The 21146-nt window shown below is 45.6% G+C and overlaps 1 protein-coding gene across 2 annotated transcripts in view; it reads right to left on the reverse strand.

The window, feature by feature from the left end:
- LONRF2 (LON peptidase N-terminal domain and ring finger 2) overlaps positions 1–21146 on the reverse strand; it is a gene marked incomplete at its 5' end in the record, with an annotated part of 71051 nt that overhangs the window by 21517 nt on the left and 28388 nt on the right. Inside the window, 3 exons of one of the 2 annotated variants that reach the window (XM_082851314.1) lie at positions 13422–14812; positions 17280–17429; positions 18668–18830. The exons of the other annotated variant lie outside the window; for it this stretch is intronic. Coding sequence (XP_082707440.1) covers positions 14618–14812; positions 17280–17429; positions 18668–18830 — 508 coding nt within the window. The 3' untranslated portion in view covers positions 13422–14617. Of the gene's footprint in view, positions 1–13421; positions 14813–17279; positions 17430–18667; positions 18831–21146 lie in introns of those variants that run through there. 2 annotated transcript variants of the gene reach the window in all.

Raw genomic sequence — 21146 nt, forward strand, 5'->3', positions numbered from 1 at the left:
AGCAGCACCTTTGCCTTTGGCTGCTTCGGCCAAACAAGCCAAACCACACACACTCACAGGGGCCTGTATCCTAGCCAAGGGCAAAACTTTCAAAGTTTATTCCAATAGTAGATACAACTTTGCAGTGGCTCACAATTTCGGAATGTTATGGAGACAACATGGCTTCCTTACTTCCAGCAGAGATAAAATTTAAGAAGGCCCTTGCGTTCAGGAATTATTAGATGCCATACTCTTATCTTCTGCTTTGGCTATTATTAAGGTCCCCAGGCATTCTAAGCTTGACTCTGGAAGCCACAGGAAATCACCTTGCTGACATTTCCACACACACACACACACACACACACACACACACACACGCGCGCACAAATGCTGTCTTCAAAGAGTCCAAAAGTCAAACCTCTGTCACAGTCCAAGGGAGCTCATCTCCTGATGACAGTCTGGAGAAACTGACAAGAGACACCCAACAATCAGCACCAGAGAAGGAAAAACATTACTGGCAGTCAAATGACTGTTGGTACGATAAGAAGAAAAACCTCGGGTTTGGACCAAATAAAAACCTGGTCCCACCAGAAATTCTAAAATTCCCACTACTGATCACTGTACATGCATTAAACATGGCATCATCAAAACTCAAGTGGCAATATTTGTGGAAACTCTTCAAGTATCTTGGCCAGAAGTATGGCCATTGGTCCTCCTAAATCTCAGATCCAGCCCCTTTGGAACTCAAACTCTCACCCTTTGAGGTGATAACTGAGCGCCCCATGCATCTACCCTCTGCCTCTTTTGACTTTCAGTTAATAAAAGGAGATACACTTCTGTGTAGCAAGGTCTAATTGAACCCTTTGAAAGAAATCATGCTCTAGTACAGCAATCACTTTACAGTGCTCCCAGGAGATGAAGACCTCAAACACCCTGCAACCTGGGGATTTTGTTTATTGGAAAAGGGATCTCCAACAAGCCTTTAACCAAACTGGAAAGGCCCTTATCAAGTGTTACCGACCAACACGTGTGCCTCCAAACTCCAAGAAGTTGACTCCTGGATCAATGTGTCTCATCTACAGAAAGCCCCCACCCCTGACTGCACCTGCACACCAACCGGTGACCTCAAATTAAAGACTTCTAAGGACTGAAGCACACAACAGCTAAAGCAGACAGCTTTCCCAAGACAATAGGATCAGGCCTATATATTCTCTCCTTTCTGCCTTTTCTCACCTTGTTGTTTCCTTCTCTATCCCGGAGAAACAACGCCCTCATTCCCATTACCCAACCCCCAGCAAAAGGAGGAAACCTTTCTGCCTGTTGCGTCTATCATCAGAAACCCAATTCTGCCCATGATGGCAGTGACCCTTCAGTCTTCCCCGTAGCAAACTTCTCCTTCATCTCCAATGCGACCGTTAACTATACCCACAGCCCTTTGGCTATTTCTTACCAAATCAAACCTCTACAGCCAGGTTTGTACCTTGCTTTGACCCCTCCTCTGCCGTAACATTCAATGCAATTAATTGTATCTATACCACTTATAGTTCCCTGTTCTCACTACCACCTTAGGTCTGCTTGCCATAGCAAAACAATCCCCCTCTGTAGGGCCTTCGAGAACAAAGTCCACAGGACAGGACAGTTTCTCCCTAACTGTTCCCCAAACACCACCGACCCTTGGCCAGAAAGGGTCAACCGAATACTCCCAATTAATGGCACTACTGATAATCAAACCCTAGCAGGGGTCTTGTGTGCACCACCAGGTTCTATCTTTGTCTGTGGCAAATAAGCCTTAAAGGGGCCCATGGGTATTCAGACAGTTGGTGGACTGGAGGCCGACGTTTACTAGAATTTCGAAGTCTCGCCATGAGCAACACAATAAACGAGAAGCCCCCCATTAATCTTCCCAATGAAAACTCCATCGCTACCGCCTTAGGCAGGAAATCCCAGGAGGTCTACATGACGCTGGATTTGCCTCCATCAAAGGGCACTCATCCCTTTGTGGGCTTTCACGCCTATGAACAAATCATTAGAAATCTCTCTCTGGAATTGGGAAAATTTGCCGATTTCACTGCGAACGCAATAGCAACTCCACAATGATCACTTCACTCACTGGCTAAAGTAGTTCTGTCAATCACACAGCCCTTGTTACCACTTATCGAACAAGAAGGCGTGTGTGGGACAGCAAACACCACCTGCTGCACACAGGTAAATTCCTCTGGAGCAGCAGAAACCCAAGCACATAAAATTAGAGAACAAGCACTTTGGCTAAGACAAATTTCACCTGACAATCCATGGTCCTTGTATCTCTTTAGCTGGCTACCTTCAGGTTTGGGCTCCTAGTTTAGCAGTATTATATAACCTGGGGTCATTATTCTGCTCATCTTATTTTGTATAATCCCTTTTAAGCTTTGTACCTGATGCCTGTCAAACCTCTGTAGAAAGGATGTACCCAATAAGGTGATGCTGACTCAATACTTCAAGGTGATCTCCAAAGCTTACAACTCTAGTAAGATAGAGACTTTAGGTGGGAAATGCCTCAGTTCTTCCTCTTCCCCTTCCCTGTGACTTAAATGTGGCCTCAATGGTTTCCAATCTGTGTACGTCCTCTGATGTGGGACTTGGCACCCAGGTGTGAAATTAACAAGGGAAACCTTAACTAAAACTAGTGTTGAGAAGGCCTGCAGAGGGAGCTCTTACACCCGGCCATAGATGGCGGCAGTGGTGGGACTGAAGTGAGCTTCTGACAGCATTTGGGGACATCTAGAAACACAAGCTTGGCATCCATGAACACTTTGAGCTTACTGTCTATCTGTTTCTGGGGACCACTGGTAAGTTCCTCCTGGTTGAGCTCGGTTCTTCTTGCATTCAAGTTCCTGATCTAATTGGCTTTCCTTTACAGGGCGGGTCAGCTTGAACTGGTAGAGGATTCTGCCTGTAGCCGCTTGAGTTGGCAGACGGTTCTGCTCAGGGCCAAGCCCCCAGCCATTCAGACCACAAAACCTTCAGCCCTGTCCCCAGATTCCACATCGGGAACTGCTGGTGGCAGCTACAGGTCCCTGTTTGTTTGGAATCAGTCCACAGTCCCCATTCTTTGGGGCCTGCAAGTTCAGTCCTTTTCCCGCTTTCCAGTTTAGCGTGGCTCCAGGAAACCCAAAGCCCTGGCTAAAAAAAGGGAAGGGGGATCCTTCATATGTAGAGAGTTGAGTATACTACGACCTGATTATTTTATGTTTAACAACTATAATCCTGGAAGTTGCAATTATCTAATAAGCTGGCAAAATTTTACTAAAAACAACCTAGAATGACAATGGCCATTATGGGGAATGCTCCAACTAGACAAGATTGTTCAAAGAAATACAATGGAGAGCAAAGGATCCCAAACTGGACAGACAGAATGGGATACCTATTTTAACTGCTATGCATAAGACTACAAAACACTTCAAGATTCCAAAATAGCTTCATTAACAGACTCGTTACAAAAGGCTAAGGGGGACTTCCCTGGTGGTCCAGTGGTAAAGAATCCGTCCTACGATGCAGGGGACACGGATTCGATCCCTTGTCAGGAAACTAGGATCCCACATGCCACGGGGCAACTGAGCCCGCACATCTCAACTAAAGAGCCCACGTGCCGCAAACTACAGAGCCCACGCGCCCTGGAGCCCACGCGCCACAGAGAAGAGAAAACCTGCATGCCACAACTAGAGAGAAGCCCATGCGCCTCAATGAAAGATCCCACATGCTGCAATGAAGATCCCACATGCCATAATGAAGACCCGACGCAGCCAAAAATAAAAGGCTAAGGAAAAATTAAAGACAAAAAAGGTAGCTAACACAGAAGATGCTAGGACAGACGTCACGACCGATGTGACTCTTACTGCCCCCCATCCTTTTTCACCTGAGTACTCCCATTTTACTAACTTTCCGTCTAAGATACATTTTCACTACAGAGAGACTATCAGACAATTACCATTTAAAATAAAACTACCCAAGGTTGCAGATGAACCCTCTCAGGTGTCCTTCAGCCCTTGGTCTAAGACTGAACAAAGAACTATAAAGAATTTTCTAAACCTAGAGAGGAACCCCAAAAGTTTTTTTGAAGAATTTAGAGTCACCATCTGGGCCTGTGACCTTGGACTGCCAGATCTTTATCAGTTTGTTCACGTGTGGTAGGACCTGGGGTAGCCCCCAAAATGGAGGCCAGAAACAAAACAGTGGGACATCCCTGGTGGTCCAGTGGTTAAGAATCCTCCTTCCAATGCAGGGGATGTGGATTCGATCCCTAGTTGGGGAAATAAGACCCCACATGCTGTGGGGCAACTAAGCCCATGCGCCACAACTACGGAGCCTGCGTGCCACAACTAGAGAACCTGCACATCACAACTAGAGCCCACACGCTACAACTACTGACCCCACACACCACAACTACTGAGCCCGTGTGCCACAACTAGAAAGCCCACACTCTGCAACTAGAGAGCCCATGTGCCACAACTACTGAGCCCACGTGCCACAACTACTGAGCCTGCATGCCACAACTAGAGAGCCCGTGTGCCACAACTAGAGAAGCCCACACACCACAACAAAGACCCAGCGCAGCAAAAAAAAGTAAAGAAACAAAATGGCAAAACCCCAAGAATGATATTCGAGATCCTTAACCAGAAAGGGCTCACAAAACAGCAACTGCCCGTTAACAAGCCATTCCTAGAATTTCCCTGCCTGCACTGATTTTGTCTATTATCCAGTCATGCAAACAAACGAAAGATAAATCTGTGGCAGACATTACAGCCCATCTGGAAGCTCTCATTTTCTGGCATTCAGGGTTCCACACGATAAATAACCCAGACAGCCTGCTCTAGGTGCCCTCTTTGTAAATGGATTATCTCATGAGATTAATGGATTGGCAAGAAGGCAGGAAACAGGATGGGAGGCCACAGGCCTGTCTAAACTCGTGACGACAGCTGAGCATTTTGAAAGGACCCCGGAGCAACACTGCAAACAGAAATCCACCGAACTAACTGCCTTACAGATACAACAGCTCCAGGGCCAGAGACGCAAAACAACACCTGCACTGCAGTCCCCTAAGGGTTCCATTTTTGAAAAATGTTGGTCCGAAGACTGGTGTCACAGCTGTAATCAACTGGGACACTGAAAAACCAGATTGCTCTCAAACTATTACCAGTAGTTCCCATAAACCGCCAAGGGGAAACTAAAATTAAAATTAATGGGAAAACGTGCCAAATTTTAGTTGATACCAGAGTTGCATTTTCTACTTTAAATCCCACCCTCACAGGACAACAAATTCCTCGGAGTAAAAAGGAGGTTCCCATAGTGGGGGTCTCTAATAAAGTCCAGAGAATTTTCATCTCAACTGGTACAAATGACTCTGGGACCTTTGACTGAAGAAACTTCCTTTGTGCTATGCGACCCAGCCCCTGTCATTCTATCAGCTGGAAATCTCCTTTCCAAATGAGAAGGTCTAATATGTTTTGCTTCCAATGGAAAACTCACCTTAGAATTTCCTGACCAACCTGAACCTGATCTTTTATGTTCCTTGTAGTGTTTCCGAGACAGAGAAGAGAGAGTTCAACAAAAGCCCCCTAATTTAACTGACATACCCAAACATTTGTGGGCTGCTTGTGATACTGACATTGGAAGAATAAAAAGTGTGGAACGTAATATAAAGGTTCAGATAGATGTAGCTAAACCTCTCCCTAAGTTACCTCAATATCCATCGAAGCCTGAGACCATACAAGGCCTTACAGCCAAAGCAGAAGACTTAAGCAAGCAGGAGCTAACCGTTCCCTGCACCAGACCTGCAACACGCCCATCTTACTGGTCTGGAAACTTAATGGACGGGGACGGCGATCTGTCCATGCCCTGAGAGCTACTAGTAAGATGCAGGCGACCCTTGAACAACATGGGCATTAGGGGCGCCAACCCCTATGCAGTTGAAATCCGCATATAACTTCACAATCCACCCTCCACATCCGTGGTTTCACTTCCCCAGATGCAACCAACCTTGGAGTGTGTAGCACTGTAGTACTATTTACTGAAAGAAAATCCACACAAAAGTGAACCCACGCAGTTCAGACCATGAAGTTCAAAGGTCAACTGCAGGTAACCCCTTTTCCAGTTGTCCTGAAACCAAAACCCTCTGTCACAGGTTCCACCTGATTTGAAATGCTTCACTGCCGTAGACCTCTGTTCAGCTTTCTTCAACAACCCTTAGACCCCAAAAGCCAGTATCTACCTGCCCTTACTTGGAACAATCAGCAATATACCTGGACACTCACGCCTCGAGGACTCACTGGGGCCCCTTCTTATTTCTCCCAAATGCTCCACCAAGACATAAGCGCCCTATAGTTCCCGGGAAATCAACCCTTTCACAGTATGTAGAAGATCCCCTGCTGTGCTCAGCTACCCAAGAGGCATCCACAAAAGACCCCTTGTATTTGCTCCAACAGTGAGCTGAAAAGGACACAAGTCTCTAAGGAAAAATTACAATTATCTCCAGACACTGTTCACTACCTAGGTCACCATCTAAGCGCTGAAGGATTCCGCTATCTCCAAAAAGAATTCGGCTAACACAGGGTTTCCTAGACCCACTACCAAGCAACAGCTTGGTGAATTCCTAGGTTTGGCTGGTTATTGCACACCTTGGGTTCCTAACTTTTCTCTATTGGCTTCCCCACTCTATGAACTAACTAAAGTTTCAGTCCCTGAACTTGAAATAGTGGGGATCTCTAACATCAATAGGGTCCTGTCTCTGAACCTAGTCCCTTTTGTTTAGGCTCTTTGAGAGACACTCATCCTTTTCGCCTTAGCTCCTCTGCCCCTATTCATTTATTAAGCCTAGACTTCTTAGAAAAGGATCATCCTGAAATTTTTGTCTCCCAAAAGGGGAAAATAATTGTAGAACTTGACACAGTTGAAATCAAACTAGCCCATCAGGTGAATTAAATGACCCTTAGGCATCTTTTATTTGCTCTGTCTCTGATGGCACTGAAGCTGATTCTGAAGACTGATCATCTGAATCAGCTACCACCTTACTTATAGGGAAAATCTCCAACTCATACTGACAAAATCCACAGTGTACCTCCCATTAGGATTCAGACAGATCCCTCAGAACTTTTCCCTAGGGAATTGGTCAATACCCTGTAAGTAAAAAAGCCCTTCGAAGTGTAAAGCCCATAATAGAAAATTACAAAGCTCAGGGCCTCATTATCCTTTGCATTGATCCCTATAACACTCCTGTTTTGCCTGTGAGAAAACCCAAGGGCCAAGGAGAGAGGTTTATCCAGGTCCTCCAAGCAATACACTGTTATCCCTTGAACCCTGTTGTTCCGAACCCTCACACACAACTGACATCCATTTCCCCTGGAAGCAAACTTTTTCACTGTAACTGAATTATACAGTGTGTACTTTGGTATTTCAGTTGAGAAAACTAGCCAATATCTTTTTGCCTTCACCTAGGAAGGACCATAATACACGTGAACAGTAATGCTCCAGGGTTTCACACAAAGTCTCTCTTACTTTCCACAGATCTTGAAACCTGATTTGGGTGAAATAAAGTCGTCTGCAGGCTCTACTCTGTTACAATGTACAGTTGACCCTTGAAAAACGCGGGGGCTAGGGATGCCGACCCCCCCATGCAGTTGAAAATCTGAGTATAACTTTACAGTCAGCCCTTCATATCCACATCGATGGATCCAACCACCTGCAGGTTATGTAGTACTGCAGTGCGTATTTACTAAAAAAAAAAAAAGTCCACATATAAATGGACTCGGGCACTTCAAACCCATGCTGTTCAAGGGTCAACTGTATAGATGATTTGTTTCTATGTTCTCCTTCTCAAACCTCTTCAGAGGAGGACGGCATCCACCTGTGGAAACTTTTGGCTTAAGGGACATAAAGTCTCCAAAGAAAAATTGCAGTCTGCCCAAACTCAAGTTCAGTATTTTGGGCACCCAATCTCAGAACAAGGACTACATTTGTATCCAGGTAGGCGTCGTGGCATCCTGAACTTCCCAAAGCCTAAAACTCTGCCCCAATTACAAGGTATTCTGGAGCTAGCTGGCTGCCGTCAAAACTGGATTTCAAATCTCTCTCTTGTGGCCCAGCCTCTATATGCTGTATTAGAAAGCAGCAAACCTGACCCCACCATTAGAGGAGGTCAACATGCCACAGCTTTGAAGTCTTTAAGAAAAGTTTAATGACACCACCTACCCTTGGACATCCTCAATACCAGCTTCCTGTTCCCTCTTCGCAGGTGAGAAGGAAGAGAACAGCCTTGAAGTACTCGCCCAAAAGCACGGGGACCGTCATCAACCCATAGGGTATTATAGCCAACAGCTGTAACTTACGGCACTGGGATATTCCCTTTTCCTCAGAGCCATTCCTGCCGCTGCCCTTCTGGTTAAGGCCACCAAAGAAAGAATCATGGGATCCCCTTTAACCATCTCTGTACCCATGCAGTGAAGCCCCCCTGAATTCTCATTACACCTATGCAATCTTTCTGCTAACTGCTCCTCACATAACTCTCTCATGTTGTGATAACCTCAATCCTGTTTTTCTTCCCTCTTCACTGACGAAACTCCTCATGACTGTTTAACACTGACAGACCACCATATTTTTTTTTTTTTTTTTTGTGGTACGCGGGCCTCTCACTGTTGTGGCCTCTCCCGTTGCGGAGCACAGGCTCCGGATGCGCAGGCTCAGCGGCCATGGTTCACGGGCCCAGCCGCTCTGCGGCATATGGGATCTTCCCGGACCGGGGCACGAACCCGTGTCCCCTGCATTGGCAGGCGGACTCTCAACCACTGCGCCACGAGGGAAGCCCCCACAGACCACCTTTTGACTCTCCGTATTAACTCAGAGGAGACTCCTCTGACCAGTGCAGGTTCTTCACGGTTTACTGACGGCTCCTATTTAAAAGATGAACATGTGAACATCATGCTGTATTTGCTATTACAGCTTCTCTTGAAGTCACTGAGAGAGCACCTCTACCTTCGGCTACTTCGGCCCAACAGGCTGAATTATACACTCTCACTCTTTGGCCAAAGGCAACACCACAAACATTTTTATCTATAGCCGATAAGCATTCCTTGCCACTGTACATGCATTAAACCACTGGTCCAGTGACAAAGCACTCATGAACTAATATTGGTGGGAAAATAATAAAGCTACAAGACGTACCAACCTTGCTTGTCCCACCTGTCCAAAATACAATCCAGGGAAACGTGTTCACGTTACTCCTGGGCATTCTGAATTGCCTGATGGACCATTCAAGGTTTGTCAAATGGATTTCATACAGCTTCCCCCATCTCATAGGTATAAATGTTTTAATCATGGTCTGTATGTTTTCTCAGAAGAGTGAAGCTTTCCCTTGTAGATATACAACTGCTTCTATGGCTAAAATTTTGTTATAAAAGATTATTCCTTCCTGGGGACCCCCTCTCGAGCTTCATGATAGAAGGAACTCATTTTACAGGTCAAGTGCTACAACAAGTCTGTGCTGTCTGGCCAGTTTTACAACATTTTCACTGGACTCACCATTCTCAATCCTCAGGGTTAGTTGAAAGTGCTAACAGCACTATTAAAACTCATTTGGCAAAATTTGTAGAGACCGTCCAAATACCTTGGCCAAAAGTATCGCCTTTGGTCCTTCTGAATCTCAGATCCACCCCCTTGGTAACTCATAAACTCTCACCCTTTGAGAGAGTCACAGGACATCCAATGTACTGGCCCCTGCCTCTTCTGATCCACAGCTGTTAAAAGGAGATATATGTCAATACTGTAAAGGCCTAATTTCTTCTATTAAAAATAATCATGCTGACAGAAATGCTGAAACTGGGCCATTCCTAAATGACTGGGGGCAGGAGTTAGTGCTTTCCAAAATTTCTCAGTGCCTTAAACAGAGTAGGTGACATAAGGAACTTGGCAAATTATGAGAAGGTAACGTTCTGTCCTGACCTAAGCCATGTGGCTGACAGGGTCTTGGTGCTCCGGCTGGGTGTCAGGCCTGTGCCTCAGAGGTGGGAGAGCCAAGTTCAGAACACTGGTCCACCAGAGACCTCCCAGTTCCACGTAATATCAAACGGTGAAAGCTCTCCCAGAGATCTCTATCTCAACACCAACACCCAGCTTCACTCAACGACCAGCAAGCTACAGTGCTGGACACCCTACGCCAAACAACTAGCAAGGCAGGAACACAACCCCACTCATTAGCAGAGAGGCTGCCTAAAATCATACTAAGTTCACAGACACCCCAAAACACACCACCGGATGCGGTCCTGCCCACCAGAAAGACAAGATCCAGCCTCATCCACCAGAACATAGGCACCAGTCCCCTCCACCAGGAAGCCTACACAACCCATTGAACCAACCCTTAGCCACTGGGGGCAGACACCAAAAACAAAGGTAACTACGAACCTGCAGCCTGCGAAAAGGAGACCCCAAACACAGTAAGTTAAGAAAAATGACAAGACAGAGAAATACACAGCAGATGAAGGACCAAGGTAAAAACCCACCAGACCAAACAAATGAAGAGGAAATAGGCAGTCTACCTGAAAAAGAATACAGAGTAATGATAGTAAAGATGATCCAAAATCCTGGAAATAGAATAGAGAAAATGCAAGAAACATTTAACAAGGACCTAGAAGAACTAAAGAACAAACAATGACAACACCACAATAAATGAAATTAAAAATTCTCTAGAAGGAATCAGTAGCAGAATAACTGAGGCAGAAGAACAGATAAGTGACCTGGAAGATAAAACAGTGGAAATAACTACTGCAGAGCAGAATAAAGAAAAAAGACTGAAAAGAATTGAGGACAGTCTCAGAGACCTCTGGGACAACATGAAATGCACCAACATTCGAATTGTAGGGGTCCCAGAAGAAGAGAAAAAGAAAGGGACTGAGAAAATATTTGAAGAGATTATAGTTGAAAACTTCCCTAATATGGGAAAGGAAATAGTCAATCAAGTCAGTGAAGCCCAGAGAGACCCACACAAGATAAATCCAAGGAGAAACAAGACACATATTAATCAAACTGTCAAAAACTAAATACAAAGAAACAATATTAAAAGCAGCAAGGGAAAAGCAACAAATAAAATACAAGGGAATCCCCACACGGTTAACAGCTGATCTTTCAGCAGAAACTCTGCAAGCCAGAAGGGAGTGGCAGGACATATTTAAAGTGATGAAAGGGAAAAACCTACAATCAAGATTACTCTACCCAGCAAGGATCTCATTCAGATTCGATGGAGAAATTAAAACCTTTACAGACAAGCGAAAGCTGAGAGAGTTCAGCACCACCAAACCAGCTTTACAACAAATGCTAAAGGAACTTCTCTAGGCAGGAAACAAAAGGGAAGGAAAAGACCTACAATAACAAACCCAAAACAATTAAGAAAATGGTAATAGGAACATACATATCAATAATTACCTTAAATGTAGTTTAAGGCATAAACTGGCTGAATGGATACAAAAACAAGACCCACATATATGCTGTCCACAAGAGACTCACTTCAGACCTAGGCACACATACAGACTGAAATTGAGGGGATGGAAAAAGATATTCCATGCAAATGGAAATCAAAAGAAAGCTGGAGTAGCAATTCTCATATCAGACAAAATAGACTTTAAAATAAAGACTATTACAAGAGACAAAGAGGAACACTACATAATGATCAAGGGACCAATCCAAGAAGAGATAACAATTGTAAATATATATGCAACCAACATAGGACCACCTCAATACATAACGCAAATGCTAACAGTCATAAAAGGGGAAATGGATAGTAACACATTCATAGTAGGAGACTTTAACACCCTACTTTCACCAATGGACAGATCATCTAAAATGAAAATAAATAAGGAAACACAAGCTTTAAATGATACATTAAACAAGATGGACTTAATTGATACTTATAGGACATTCCATCCAAAAACAACAGGATTGCTCTCCAAACTTGCCTGTGGTTCACCATAGTTTGCTGGTCCCAAATTGCAATTCCTCTGCTATTTATGAATAAGCTCAATTGTGCGGGCTGAACTGATTATTTTTTTTTTTCCAAAAAGGCTGACACCACTAATCACTAATATACTTTGCTAAATTACCAGATCATACCCTCCAATAGCACAACTGCTCGACCTGCCATCTTGACCCAAGAAATGCACCAAGATATTATTACCAGACTAATACTTTTAACACACTTTACAACTCTCCTAAAATATTATTAAAGAACCCCTCCCCCCCCCCAAATTCCAGATCTGTGATCTTGGCTAATGCCATATAAATGGGAAACTTAATTATGAGCCGGGCTCAAGGACTCCTTATACCTTCACCAGTGCTCCTCTGTGCTTTATTTTACTCTCATAAAAAATGCTTTCTATGCTGTTTAAGGTAACTTATGCCCTATTCTCTAAATGTCTCCATTGTCTCTGTTATCACCCCAAGTTTCCTTAATATGATGTCAAAACATCAGAGGACTAATTGTATTAATCATGTTTTTAAAAAATATTTTTATGATATTTTGACTTCTTGGGGGCCTCCCTGACAGGGGAGAGATGGCCCCTTCTGGGGTAGCCAATACTCAAGAGGCAGCAAAGGGCTCACAAGGGAGCACAACTTTCATACAAAACCCAACAATCCAGCGCTCACACTCTGAGCCACCTCCTCTGACGGCTCTTACCCTCCAAGAGGCAATATTCCTCTGCCCAAATCACCCAGGGCCGGTACCAGACAACTAGAGACCACCCTGCAGCCCACAGCCCACCGACATTATACAAACTAGCCATGCCGTTTCCCCTTTCCTGCCAAAATACAATGCCCCATGCCTTCCCTTCACTGCTGTCTCTGCCTCCAGATGCGGGGTGCTTCCCCAAGTAGCCCCGAGTGCCACGCCTCTCATTTCTAACAGAACTGCGAATAACAGTAAACTCTTCCTTCAATGGCGTGGACCTCTCTGTATTGTTACTCAGTCACCGTTAACACATTAAGACCCGGGCACAAATCAGAGGTACGGTTCCCAACGTGGCCAAGTACAATGGTGGTACTTTAACTTCTCCTTTATTTTATGCTGCTGAAATATCCTAATATTTCAATACGCACTACTAGAATATACACCTAAGATCCACTACTAAAAGCTACTTTATAGGATCCAGCAGATGTTGGTAATTTTTTTTAGCAGTGGGTAAGTGATAGGTGAAGTTAACGGGAGCAACTGTAAGGGTGAAAAGACCTTCTTCTAGGAGACTGAAGTCAACGGCTTAGACTTAAGCATCTAGGCCTAGTAGAGAGGAGGGGATACTTGGCAACATTCAGGGTTCAATTCTTCAATTCAGGGTTCGTTCAGGGTTCTTTCCCGTTGTGGAGCACAGGCTCCGGACGCGCAGGCTCAGCAGCCATGGCTCACGGGCCCAGCCGCTCCGCGGCATGTGGAATCTTCCCGGACCGGGGCACGAACCCGCATCCCCTGCATCAGCAGGTGGACTCTCAACCACTGCGCCACCAGGGAAGCCCCACCACTGCTTTTTAATAGATAACATCTGGTCTGATCAATGTAAAACTTACTAAAAAAGAAAACAAATATAATTTTCAGGTTGGGGTTGGAGAAAAACTTGCTACATGTTTACATCCCATACCTGCCTCCCTCTCCTTGTATACTGTCCTGATGTGTTTTCCTGGAATAGGCAGATACCCATTTCATAGCAGCTTTTTAATGTCTTCATATATTAGTGGATGGATGGTGAACTCAAATTTACTGATGGGCCTAGTTTCTAATGCCAATCTGAGTAGAAAGATGACATTTCCTACATGCTTCACATCCACTGAATTAATGAGACAGGGTTGTTTCCAAGGGGTTCTTTGCACTCCTTTGGTTGTATTCTGAACATCCCAATGCATGTACAGTTTTAGCTCCCTTTATTCATTCTTTGGTGTGTGTGTGTGTGTGTGTGTGTGTAAGTACATACCCTCAAATCAACTATACTGTTTTCAGATTTTTCTATATCCAAGGTACCCTTCTTGTATTTTGATATTCATTAAAACATGCAATTTACAACATCTGAACTACGGCAGGACACAAAACGCAGTTCTAACCGGTTCTGTACTACTCCTCGGGTAAGGACTAACTTCAGCCCTGCCGCTAGACAACTGTTTGATTCCTTCACAGACAACTTCACGGTGACACTCAAAGCCTAAGCGCGTTTTTGGTTAGCCTGTACTCTGAGAAATATGCTTCCAGGTAAAAACGTGATTTCCCTCCAAAGCATGATGGGAACACTTCACTGGGAAGGGAGTCTTCTTTCTTGCAAAACCTAAACCACCTGTCAATCATCTGGGTGGTCCCCTGTTGTGAGTGAACTACACACCGAAAACATCTGGTTCAGAGAGATTTTCTTAGGTTGTTTTCCAACCGTGGGATCCATTCAAATTTCAGGCTAACCTTGTACAGAGTCAGATGCCACCAGGCACAGACTTCCAACTTTTGAGTTAGGGTCAAGGTTTGCTAAGTGTTCCAATCTGTAACCCTATCAACAAGTATTCTACAAAGCACGATGGATGGATGTTACTCGTCCGTGCCTGGAACTCCTCATAAAAACACAAGGGCTTCCAGAAACCCTGAGAGAGAAAATCAATTATTTCTCTCCCGGCTGTTAACCAGCTCTTGCCGACTATTCATCTTACGCGTGATGATGGCTAATATTCGCCGAATGGCGAGCAGACGCTCCTTCAGCGAGATCATGCTGAGTATGGCCAGCTGAGCCTTCCGCTCCAACGGCAGCACTGCCAGGATCCACCAGGACCAGGCAGGACCACGGAGGTTACTCTGCAAAACAAAGGGAAGCACAAAATTAGCACCTACAATACAAGCCTGTTCCCCCCAAATGGTCTTTTGTTTACCCACAGACACGTGAACAAGAATTAAATGCCGTCTTCTCTTTGAGGTCTACCGTGCAATTCATTCAGCCCTCAGAACACAAAGCTTACTGTCATGTCACACACTGAAATGTGGGGAAACTCACAAAAGGGAGAATGTGTCAAGAGAAGCATCTTCCACAGGGAAACGCTACGGATTAGTCACCCTTGTTCTCTCAAAGCTCTAGTTCAGAACACATGACCAGCCAGAAAAGGAGACTATAATTTTTACCTCTACTGTCCAATGTTCTGTTGCTGTTCTTTAAGTTTTAAATATGTTATATACAGCACAATGTTTATAAAGCACACAGTAGGTGTGCAAGTTTGAGTGTTACAGTAAGATAAACCTTATAATACAGTCAGTGACAAATGTACCTCTATATGAAACATCTATATATATGAGTTATTGTTAAATATATATATAAGAAATTACTATCAATTATATATTATTAATAGTTACTATTAATTATACATGTACATATATATGAACTAGTAAGCGACCTGAGAGCCTTTATTTCACATAACCAAGCAGGCACTTCTGGAATGAGCTCTAAGCAAAAGTTGATCACAAAGTTGTTCTCAATAGTCCTGGTACTGGAACCAAGGCGTCCAAGGCGCCCTGCTTCTAATGTCTTGACTTCAGAATCCAGACTGGGAACCAGGGAGGGTGGCTCTAGCCTCACCAGAGCTCAGGAGTAACACAGAGGCCAAAGTGCACAGGGCAGCCCACGTCACTGTGCGGAAGGCACCCGTCTCCTCTCCAAGGGAAGAAGGCCCAAGTGTTGGACAAAACAACCTTCTGTGTGATTCACACCCTCCCTTTCCCTCCTCATCTTACCGAGTGGGGAGAAACTGAGTAGCACGATTAATGGGAAGGGCCTTGGCATAAAACTATCTCCCACAAAGGACCCAAAATCCTCTGTGGCAGGAAGACTAATGGTCTCCCGAAGGCGTTGACCCCCCAGTTCCTGAAGCCCGTGGCTACGGCAGCTTACACGGCAGAAGGGACACTGCGGATGTGAGTGAGTCAGGGACCTGCAGACGGAGAGCTTATGCTGGATCTCCCCACCTCGGTGGGCTCAGCCTCATCGCAAGGGTCTTTCCAGCAGGGAGCTGTTCTGGGCTGTGATCGGGGGCAGATGAGTCTATGGAAGAGGGGTCAGAGGTGCAAGCTGCCGGCCTGGAAGACGGACAAACGGGTGAGAGGCAAGGAACACCGCAAGCCTTTCGGGGCCAGAAAAGGCCAGGAAATGGATTCTCCTTTAGAGCCTCCAAGAAGGAAGAAAGTCTTGCCATCACCTTGGTCATAGCCTGGCGAGAGCCGTGTCGGATCTCTGGCCTCCAGAACTGTACAATCATAAATTTCTGTTGTTTTTAAGCCACTCCCGTCATGCAATGTGTTACAATTAGAGATTAATTGGGCTTAATAAGCAAAAACTCCTAGAAGAAAGAATGATTCATACCTCAATCAAGTTAGTCTAATCACCTTGCTTTCTGAATCCAGGCTACAGAACAGAGGAGGAGGGGTTATAACAGGGTGGAGGGTGAGAAAGGACTCGGAGGTGAGCTGAGGCTGAAAGCACTGTCTTGGGTTTGGAAAAGACAGAACTCAAGTGGGGGTAAAAGACAGAAGCCCCCAAGAGACAGAAAAAGAACATAAAAATGGATGGAAAAGATACAAAAGACATTTCATCTGACCGTAAACCTGCTGAGACCTGGCCCTGCCCCCCTTTCTCCAGGATAGGTTAGCGGGCACAGGACGAACTATACACTCTCAGCCACAAGCGCACACCATCCCCTCCCGGGCCACCCAAATGCGGAGAAGTGGAGTCATCCGCACTTACAAATGCTTCACAGCCCTGAAACCCGTTCATCACTTAAAGAGCCAGTGTCACTGAGAGCAGTCCTGGGAGCAGGGAGAAAGCCCACGATGGTGGGATCGAGGGCGAGGAAAGTTTCCGATTTAACGAGAGCTGGGGATTTTCTCTTCATTTATCCAACGCCTGTTCATTGGGTGCAGGGCAATCTTACATGCAAAACATAAAGTGTTCCTGCCCATATACTAAAATGACTACTAAATCTTCCCATGGTGGTGGGAGAAGTACAAAAGTTGACAGTCATCAGAATAAACTGATTTCTGAGAGAAAAGAAATTACCTTCATGTAGTATTAATCAGAAAGCATGTATCGCTTTGCTCCAAAAGGCACACGCTACTATACCAGGGGCTTCTTTGGGCTGCTGATAAATGAACTGGTTCATGAGCGACCATAAGGGAATCAACAGCATAGCAGGTACTGCCAAGTTTTCCCCAGCATAATGTGTCTTAGCACATTACGGCAGGAAATAACAGCATGATAAAAGAAGAAAGGACAGGATACCTGAGGCTCAGGTTCTCTGTCGGGCATTAACCCAAAGTGGCTTAAGATCTGTTCTTTCATGTGATCCTGAAGTGAAGCAAACCAGGACACAGACTGCTGATAAACTGACTCATGCAGGGCGGTGAGCTCTTCATACGCTGCACCTTCCACCTGACCAAGGAGAAGAGACAACCTTTCAACAGTTCGTTATCACACGCGTGTCCATCACACAGTGACTGCGGCCACGTCCGCTGAGCGGATTCCTGGCATCTAACACTTCAGTAATTCATCAGTGTTTTATAAACAAGATATACGCTCAACATAGAAATCTTCACTTTTTTTACACAGTGGAGCTCTATCTACCCTGTCTGTCTGTCCGTCTGTAACATCCAGATGTTTCTCTTAATATAAGCACGGACCCGACGTTACCATGAATCATTTTTAATGAGTACCTGCAATCCTGTATCGGACATGTGCCATGATTTACTCAACCATTCACGTAAGATACATTTTAAAATAATACAAGTAATATAAGTATTTACGCAAAAGTGGTTTTGCGTGTGTGTGTGAGAGAAGGGGCTGTCATTTCCTCAGGATAGTTTCTCAGCAGCAGAATTACCAAGTCGAAGACTTATAACATTTAAAAAATTATATTCCACGTCACCACATTATATTCCAATAGACATGTTACAGCGACAGTGCATTCACGGCCTGAGCCTGATGCCAGGGGGAGGCCCTTAGGCTTCAGACGGATGCGCCCTGCTGCCCGGGGCCCCTCTCACTGCCCAGCAAGGCTCAGTCCTAGGTAGGGACACCTAGAAACAGGTGAGCAGGAACAGCTCTGGGCTGAGGACCAGGGGACCCAGGTTTGTTCTGGCTCCATCACTGCCTCTTGTGTGGAAGCTTCGGCCAGTTGCTCAGCTGCTTTAGGAGAGAATTTTCCCATCTGTAAAATGGGAATAAAGCACTAAGGTCCTTCCTGATTATAAAACAACAGCATTTATGAAAATTGAGGTAAACTGAGGAATCAGATTATAACACACATGACCATTCTCAATTTGATTTATATAATACAAATCAAATATTCATATGTAGTGGAGAGTTTTCTTTTAAAAAAAACTAAAATTATTTCATGTGGTAGCTATTTAAGCTACCATTTTAAAATATATACATACACCCCCAAAAGTCATCATCCACAATGATAGTCAATAAACCCTCTATCAGCATAGAAGAGGGACCCTGAGAGCCACCGCACTCGGTCTTCTTCACGCTCAGCTCCCTGGGCCTAAGACCTCAGAGCTCACCTCGCTGCACTCTGCCCTCTGCCCCACAAGGCCCGGTGCCCACAGATGACCAGAAACAGCGGCTGGCAAGGGGACAGAGCTGGCACCGTGGGTGTGACTACTCACCTTTTCATCTTCCAGATACTCAATATCTGCCGTGTTGTAGCCGTCTCTGTGACGGTGGCTCAAAACCCGGAAGCGGCTAATCCCGACGGCATCCACGACGGAGCTGCCATCGGGGAACGTCCTGACGCCCTTGATCTCCAGCATGCAGCCGTACTCTGAGATCCTGGCAGGACAGGCGGGAGAAACAACCCTGACTTTAAAAATGCAGGAGGGTCTTCAGTTCTCCCCAGATGCAATCCTGGGTCTTAAAGGAATAAAAAGCCAAATGAAACAAACAGCATCTCCATGCCAGAGCAGCAAGGTTATTTCCTCCAAGAGACCAGCAGCCGATGAGAAACACACTGATGTGCGACGTGGCAAGAGAAGGGCCGGCGGGGACGGGGTACTTGTGCCTCAGCCCTTCTAACCAGTGGGGTGGGGACAGGTGGACCTGAAATGTGGCCCCCCAGCCCCCTTGGCCGGGGCACTAGAGCACTGTCCCCACCCCCCGCCCCTCAGACTCTGCTCCCCTCCCCCATGCTGTTTCCGTCCCCAACAAACTGCCGCAGAAAGGCATCTACAAGCACCGTCTTTGGGACTTCCCTGATGGCGCAGTAGCTGAGAATCCGCCTGCCAATGCAGGGAGCACGGGTTCAGGCCCTGGTCCGGGAAGATCCCACATGCCGCGGAGCAACTAAGCCCGTGCGCCACAACTACTGAGCCTGTGCTCTAGAGCCCGTGAGCCACAACTACTGAGCCCACGTGCCACAACTACTGAAGCCTGTGTGCCACAACTACTGAGCCCACGTACCACAACTACTGAAGCCCGTGTGCCTAGAGCCCACACTCCACAGGAGAAGCCACCGTAATGAGAAGCCCACGCACTGCAACGAAGAGTGGGCCCCACTCTCTGCAACTAGAGAAAGCCCACGTGCAGCAATGAAGACCCAACACAGCCAAAAATAAATAAATAAATAATTTTTTAAAAAAAGCACTGTCTTCATCTCCCTGTCTCCCCATCACACCTCAAGACCCCGCTGTTCTACCGATACGAGCCCAGTGGAGTCACACGTGAAGCTGGCACACCCCAGCTGACCTGTCGCTGACCCAGCACTCTCGCCCTCCCTGACCGGTCCCTCCCTTCACCACCTGCATCCTCCACGTGTCCCCAACACACTGGGGCTGCCCGGGACACTGTATCCTCACTCCAAAGCTCTCCTGCATGACCCTACTCACAGTCACGGTTCCCACTGTCCCCCACATCCTGATGGTATCGATCGTGCCTACGATGTGTCAAGCATTACACAGAGCAATTTATCATACGTATTCATCCAAGCCTCACAGAAACATGGAGGCTCAGAAAAATTAAACTGATCTAGGGCCACAGGAAGATCCAGAGCCGAGATCTGAACCCAAGGGTATCTGATGCTAAAGTGAATGAACAACTGCACTACACACCTCCGAACTAATGCTGAGGGAGGACTCCCAAGTTACACACCTGCATAGAGTTATAACACCTCTGCCTGGATCACCAGTAAAGCGCCCCCCTTCCTAAGGGTCTGTCTTATCCACAGCTGCATGGAGCCGCCTGAAGAGCCTCTTCAAAGGAGGCCTCGGTGCCCCAGCTCACATGTCAGCTCCTCCAAAGTCGGTCTCAGCCACAAAACCTGTTCCTGCGATAAACATCTCACCTGGTCTGTGGCCAGGAACTTGGCTGCCAACTCTGCAGCATCCAGCACATCGAGGCTCTCATGTTTGCCCACATGAGGCCATTAGAAATTTGTCCAAAAAATCAGCTGAATTCTCCCCCTCTCCTGGGCTTGGCCATGGGTGAGCCAGGGCTCCTGTCTGCTCTCTCCCTGGAGGACCTGTCTCTCCTCGGTTACCCTGAGCAACCTGCCCTTTGACGGGTTCAGGAAACAGGTTCAGTAGCTTATCTGTAGTAAATCTTTTCTGAATGTTCCATACTCCCAGTGAAAGTGGAACTTATGAAACTTTTTTCACTCTGCTTATGCTGATTGTGATGAATCAACTCTTAATAATTCAAATGTATTCATCTCTTTCTCTACGCTAATGCTCTCGGCATGCTGTGTAAGAAAAGAATCTCTCCCTGTTGCCAATTGTAAAGATAGTCCCCAATATTCTCTCTTAAATGTTTTAATATTTTGTTTTTCACATTGGGAATGTAAATGTGCTACTTTTTGTGTATAGTATAAGGCAGAGAAAAGATTTTTTTTTCCCATTTGGACTACCCACTAATTGTCTGAGTATCTTTTATTGAGGAGTTTTGCCTTTTCTCACAAAATTACATATAAATTTGGAGTCCAGATATGAGTGGATCTGCTTATCTCTATCGTCTGTTTCAATGGTCTACTTACTTGGACTTGTATGTTTACTGCAGGGATGTTCTCCCATCTTTCTCAGCTGGTTTTTCAAAACTACCAGGTCTTGGTCTTTAACATAATGATTCTAAAATCAGCTTGAGCAATTCCATGAAAAA

Source organism: Leucopleurus acutus (genome assembly GCF_964270905.1).
Source record: "Leucopleurus acutus genome assembly, chromosome: 12".
NCBI classification, from domain to species: Eukaryota; Metazoa; Chordata; class Mammalia; order Artiodactyla; family Delphinidae; genus Leucopleurus; species Leucopleurus acutus.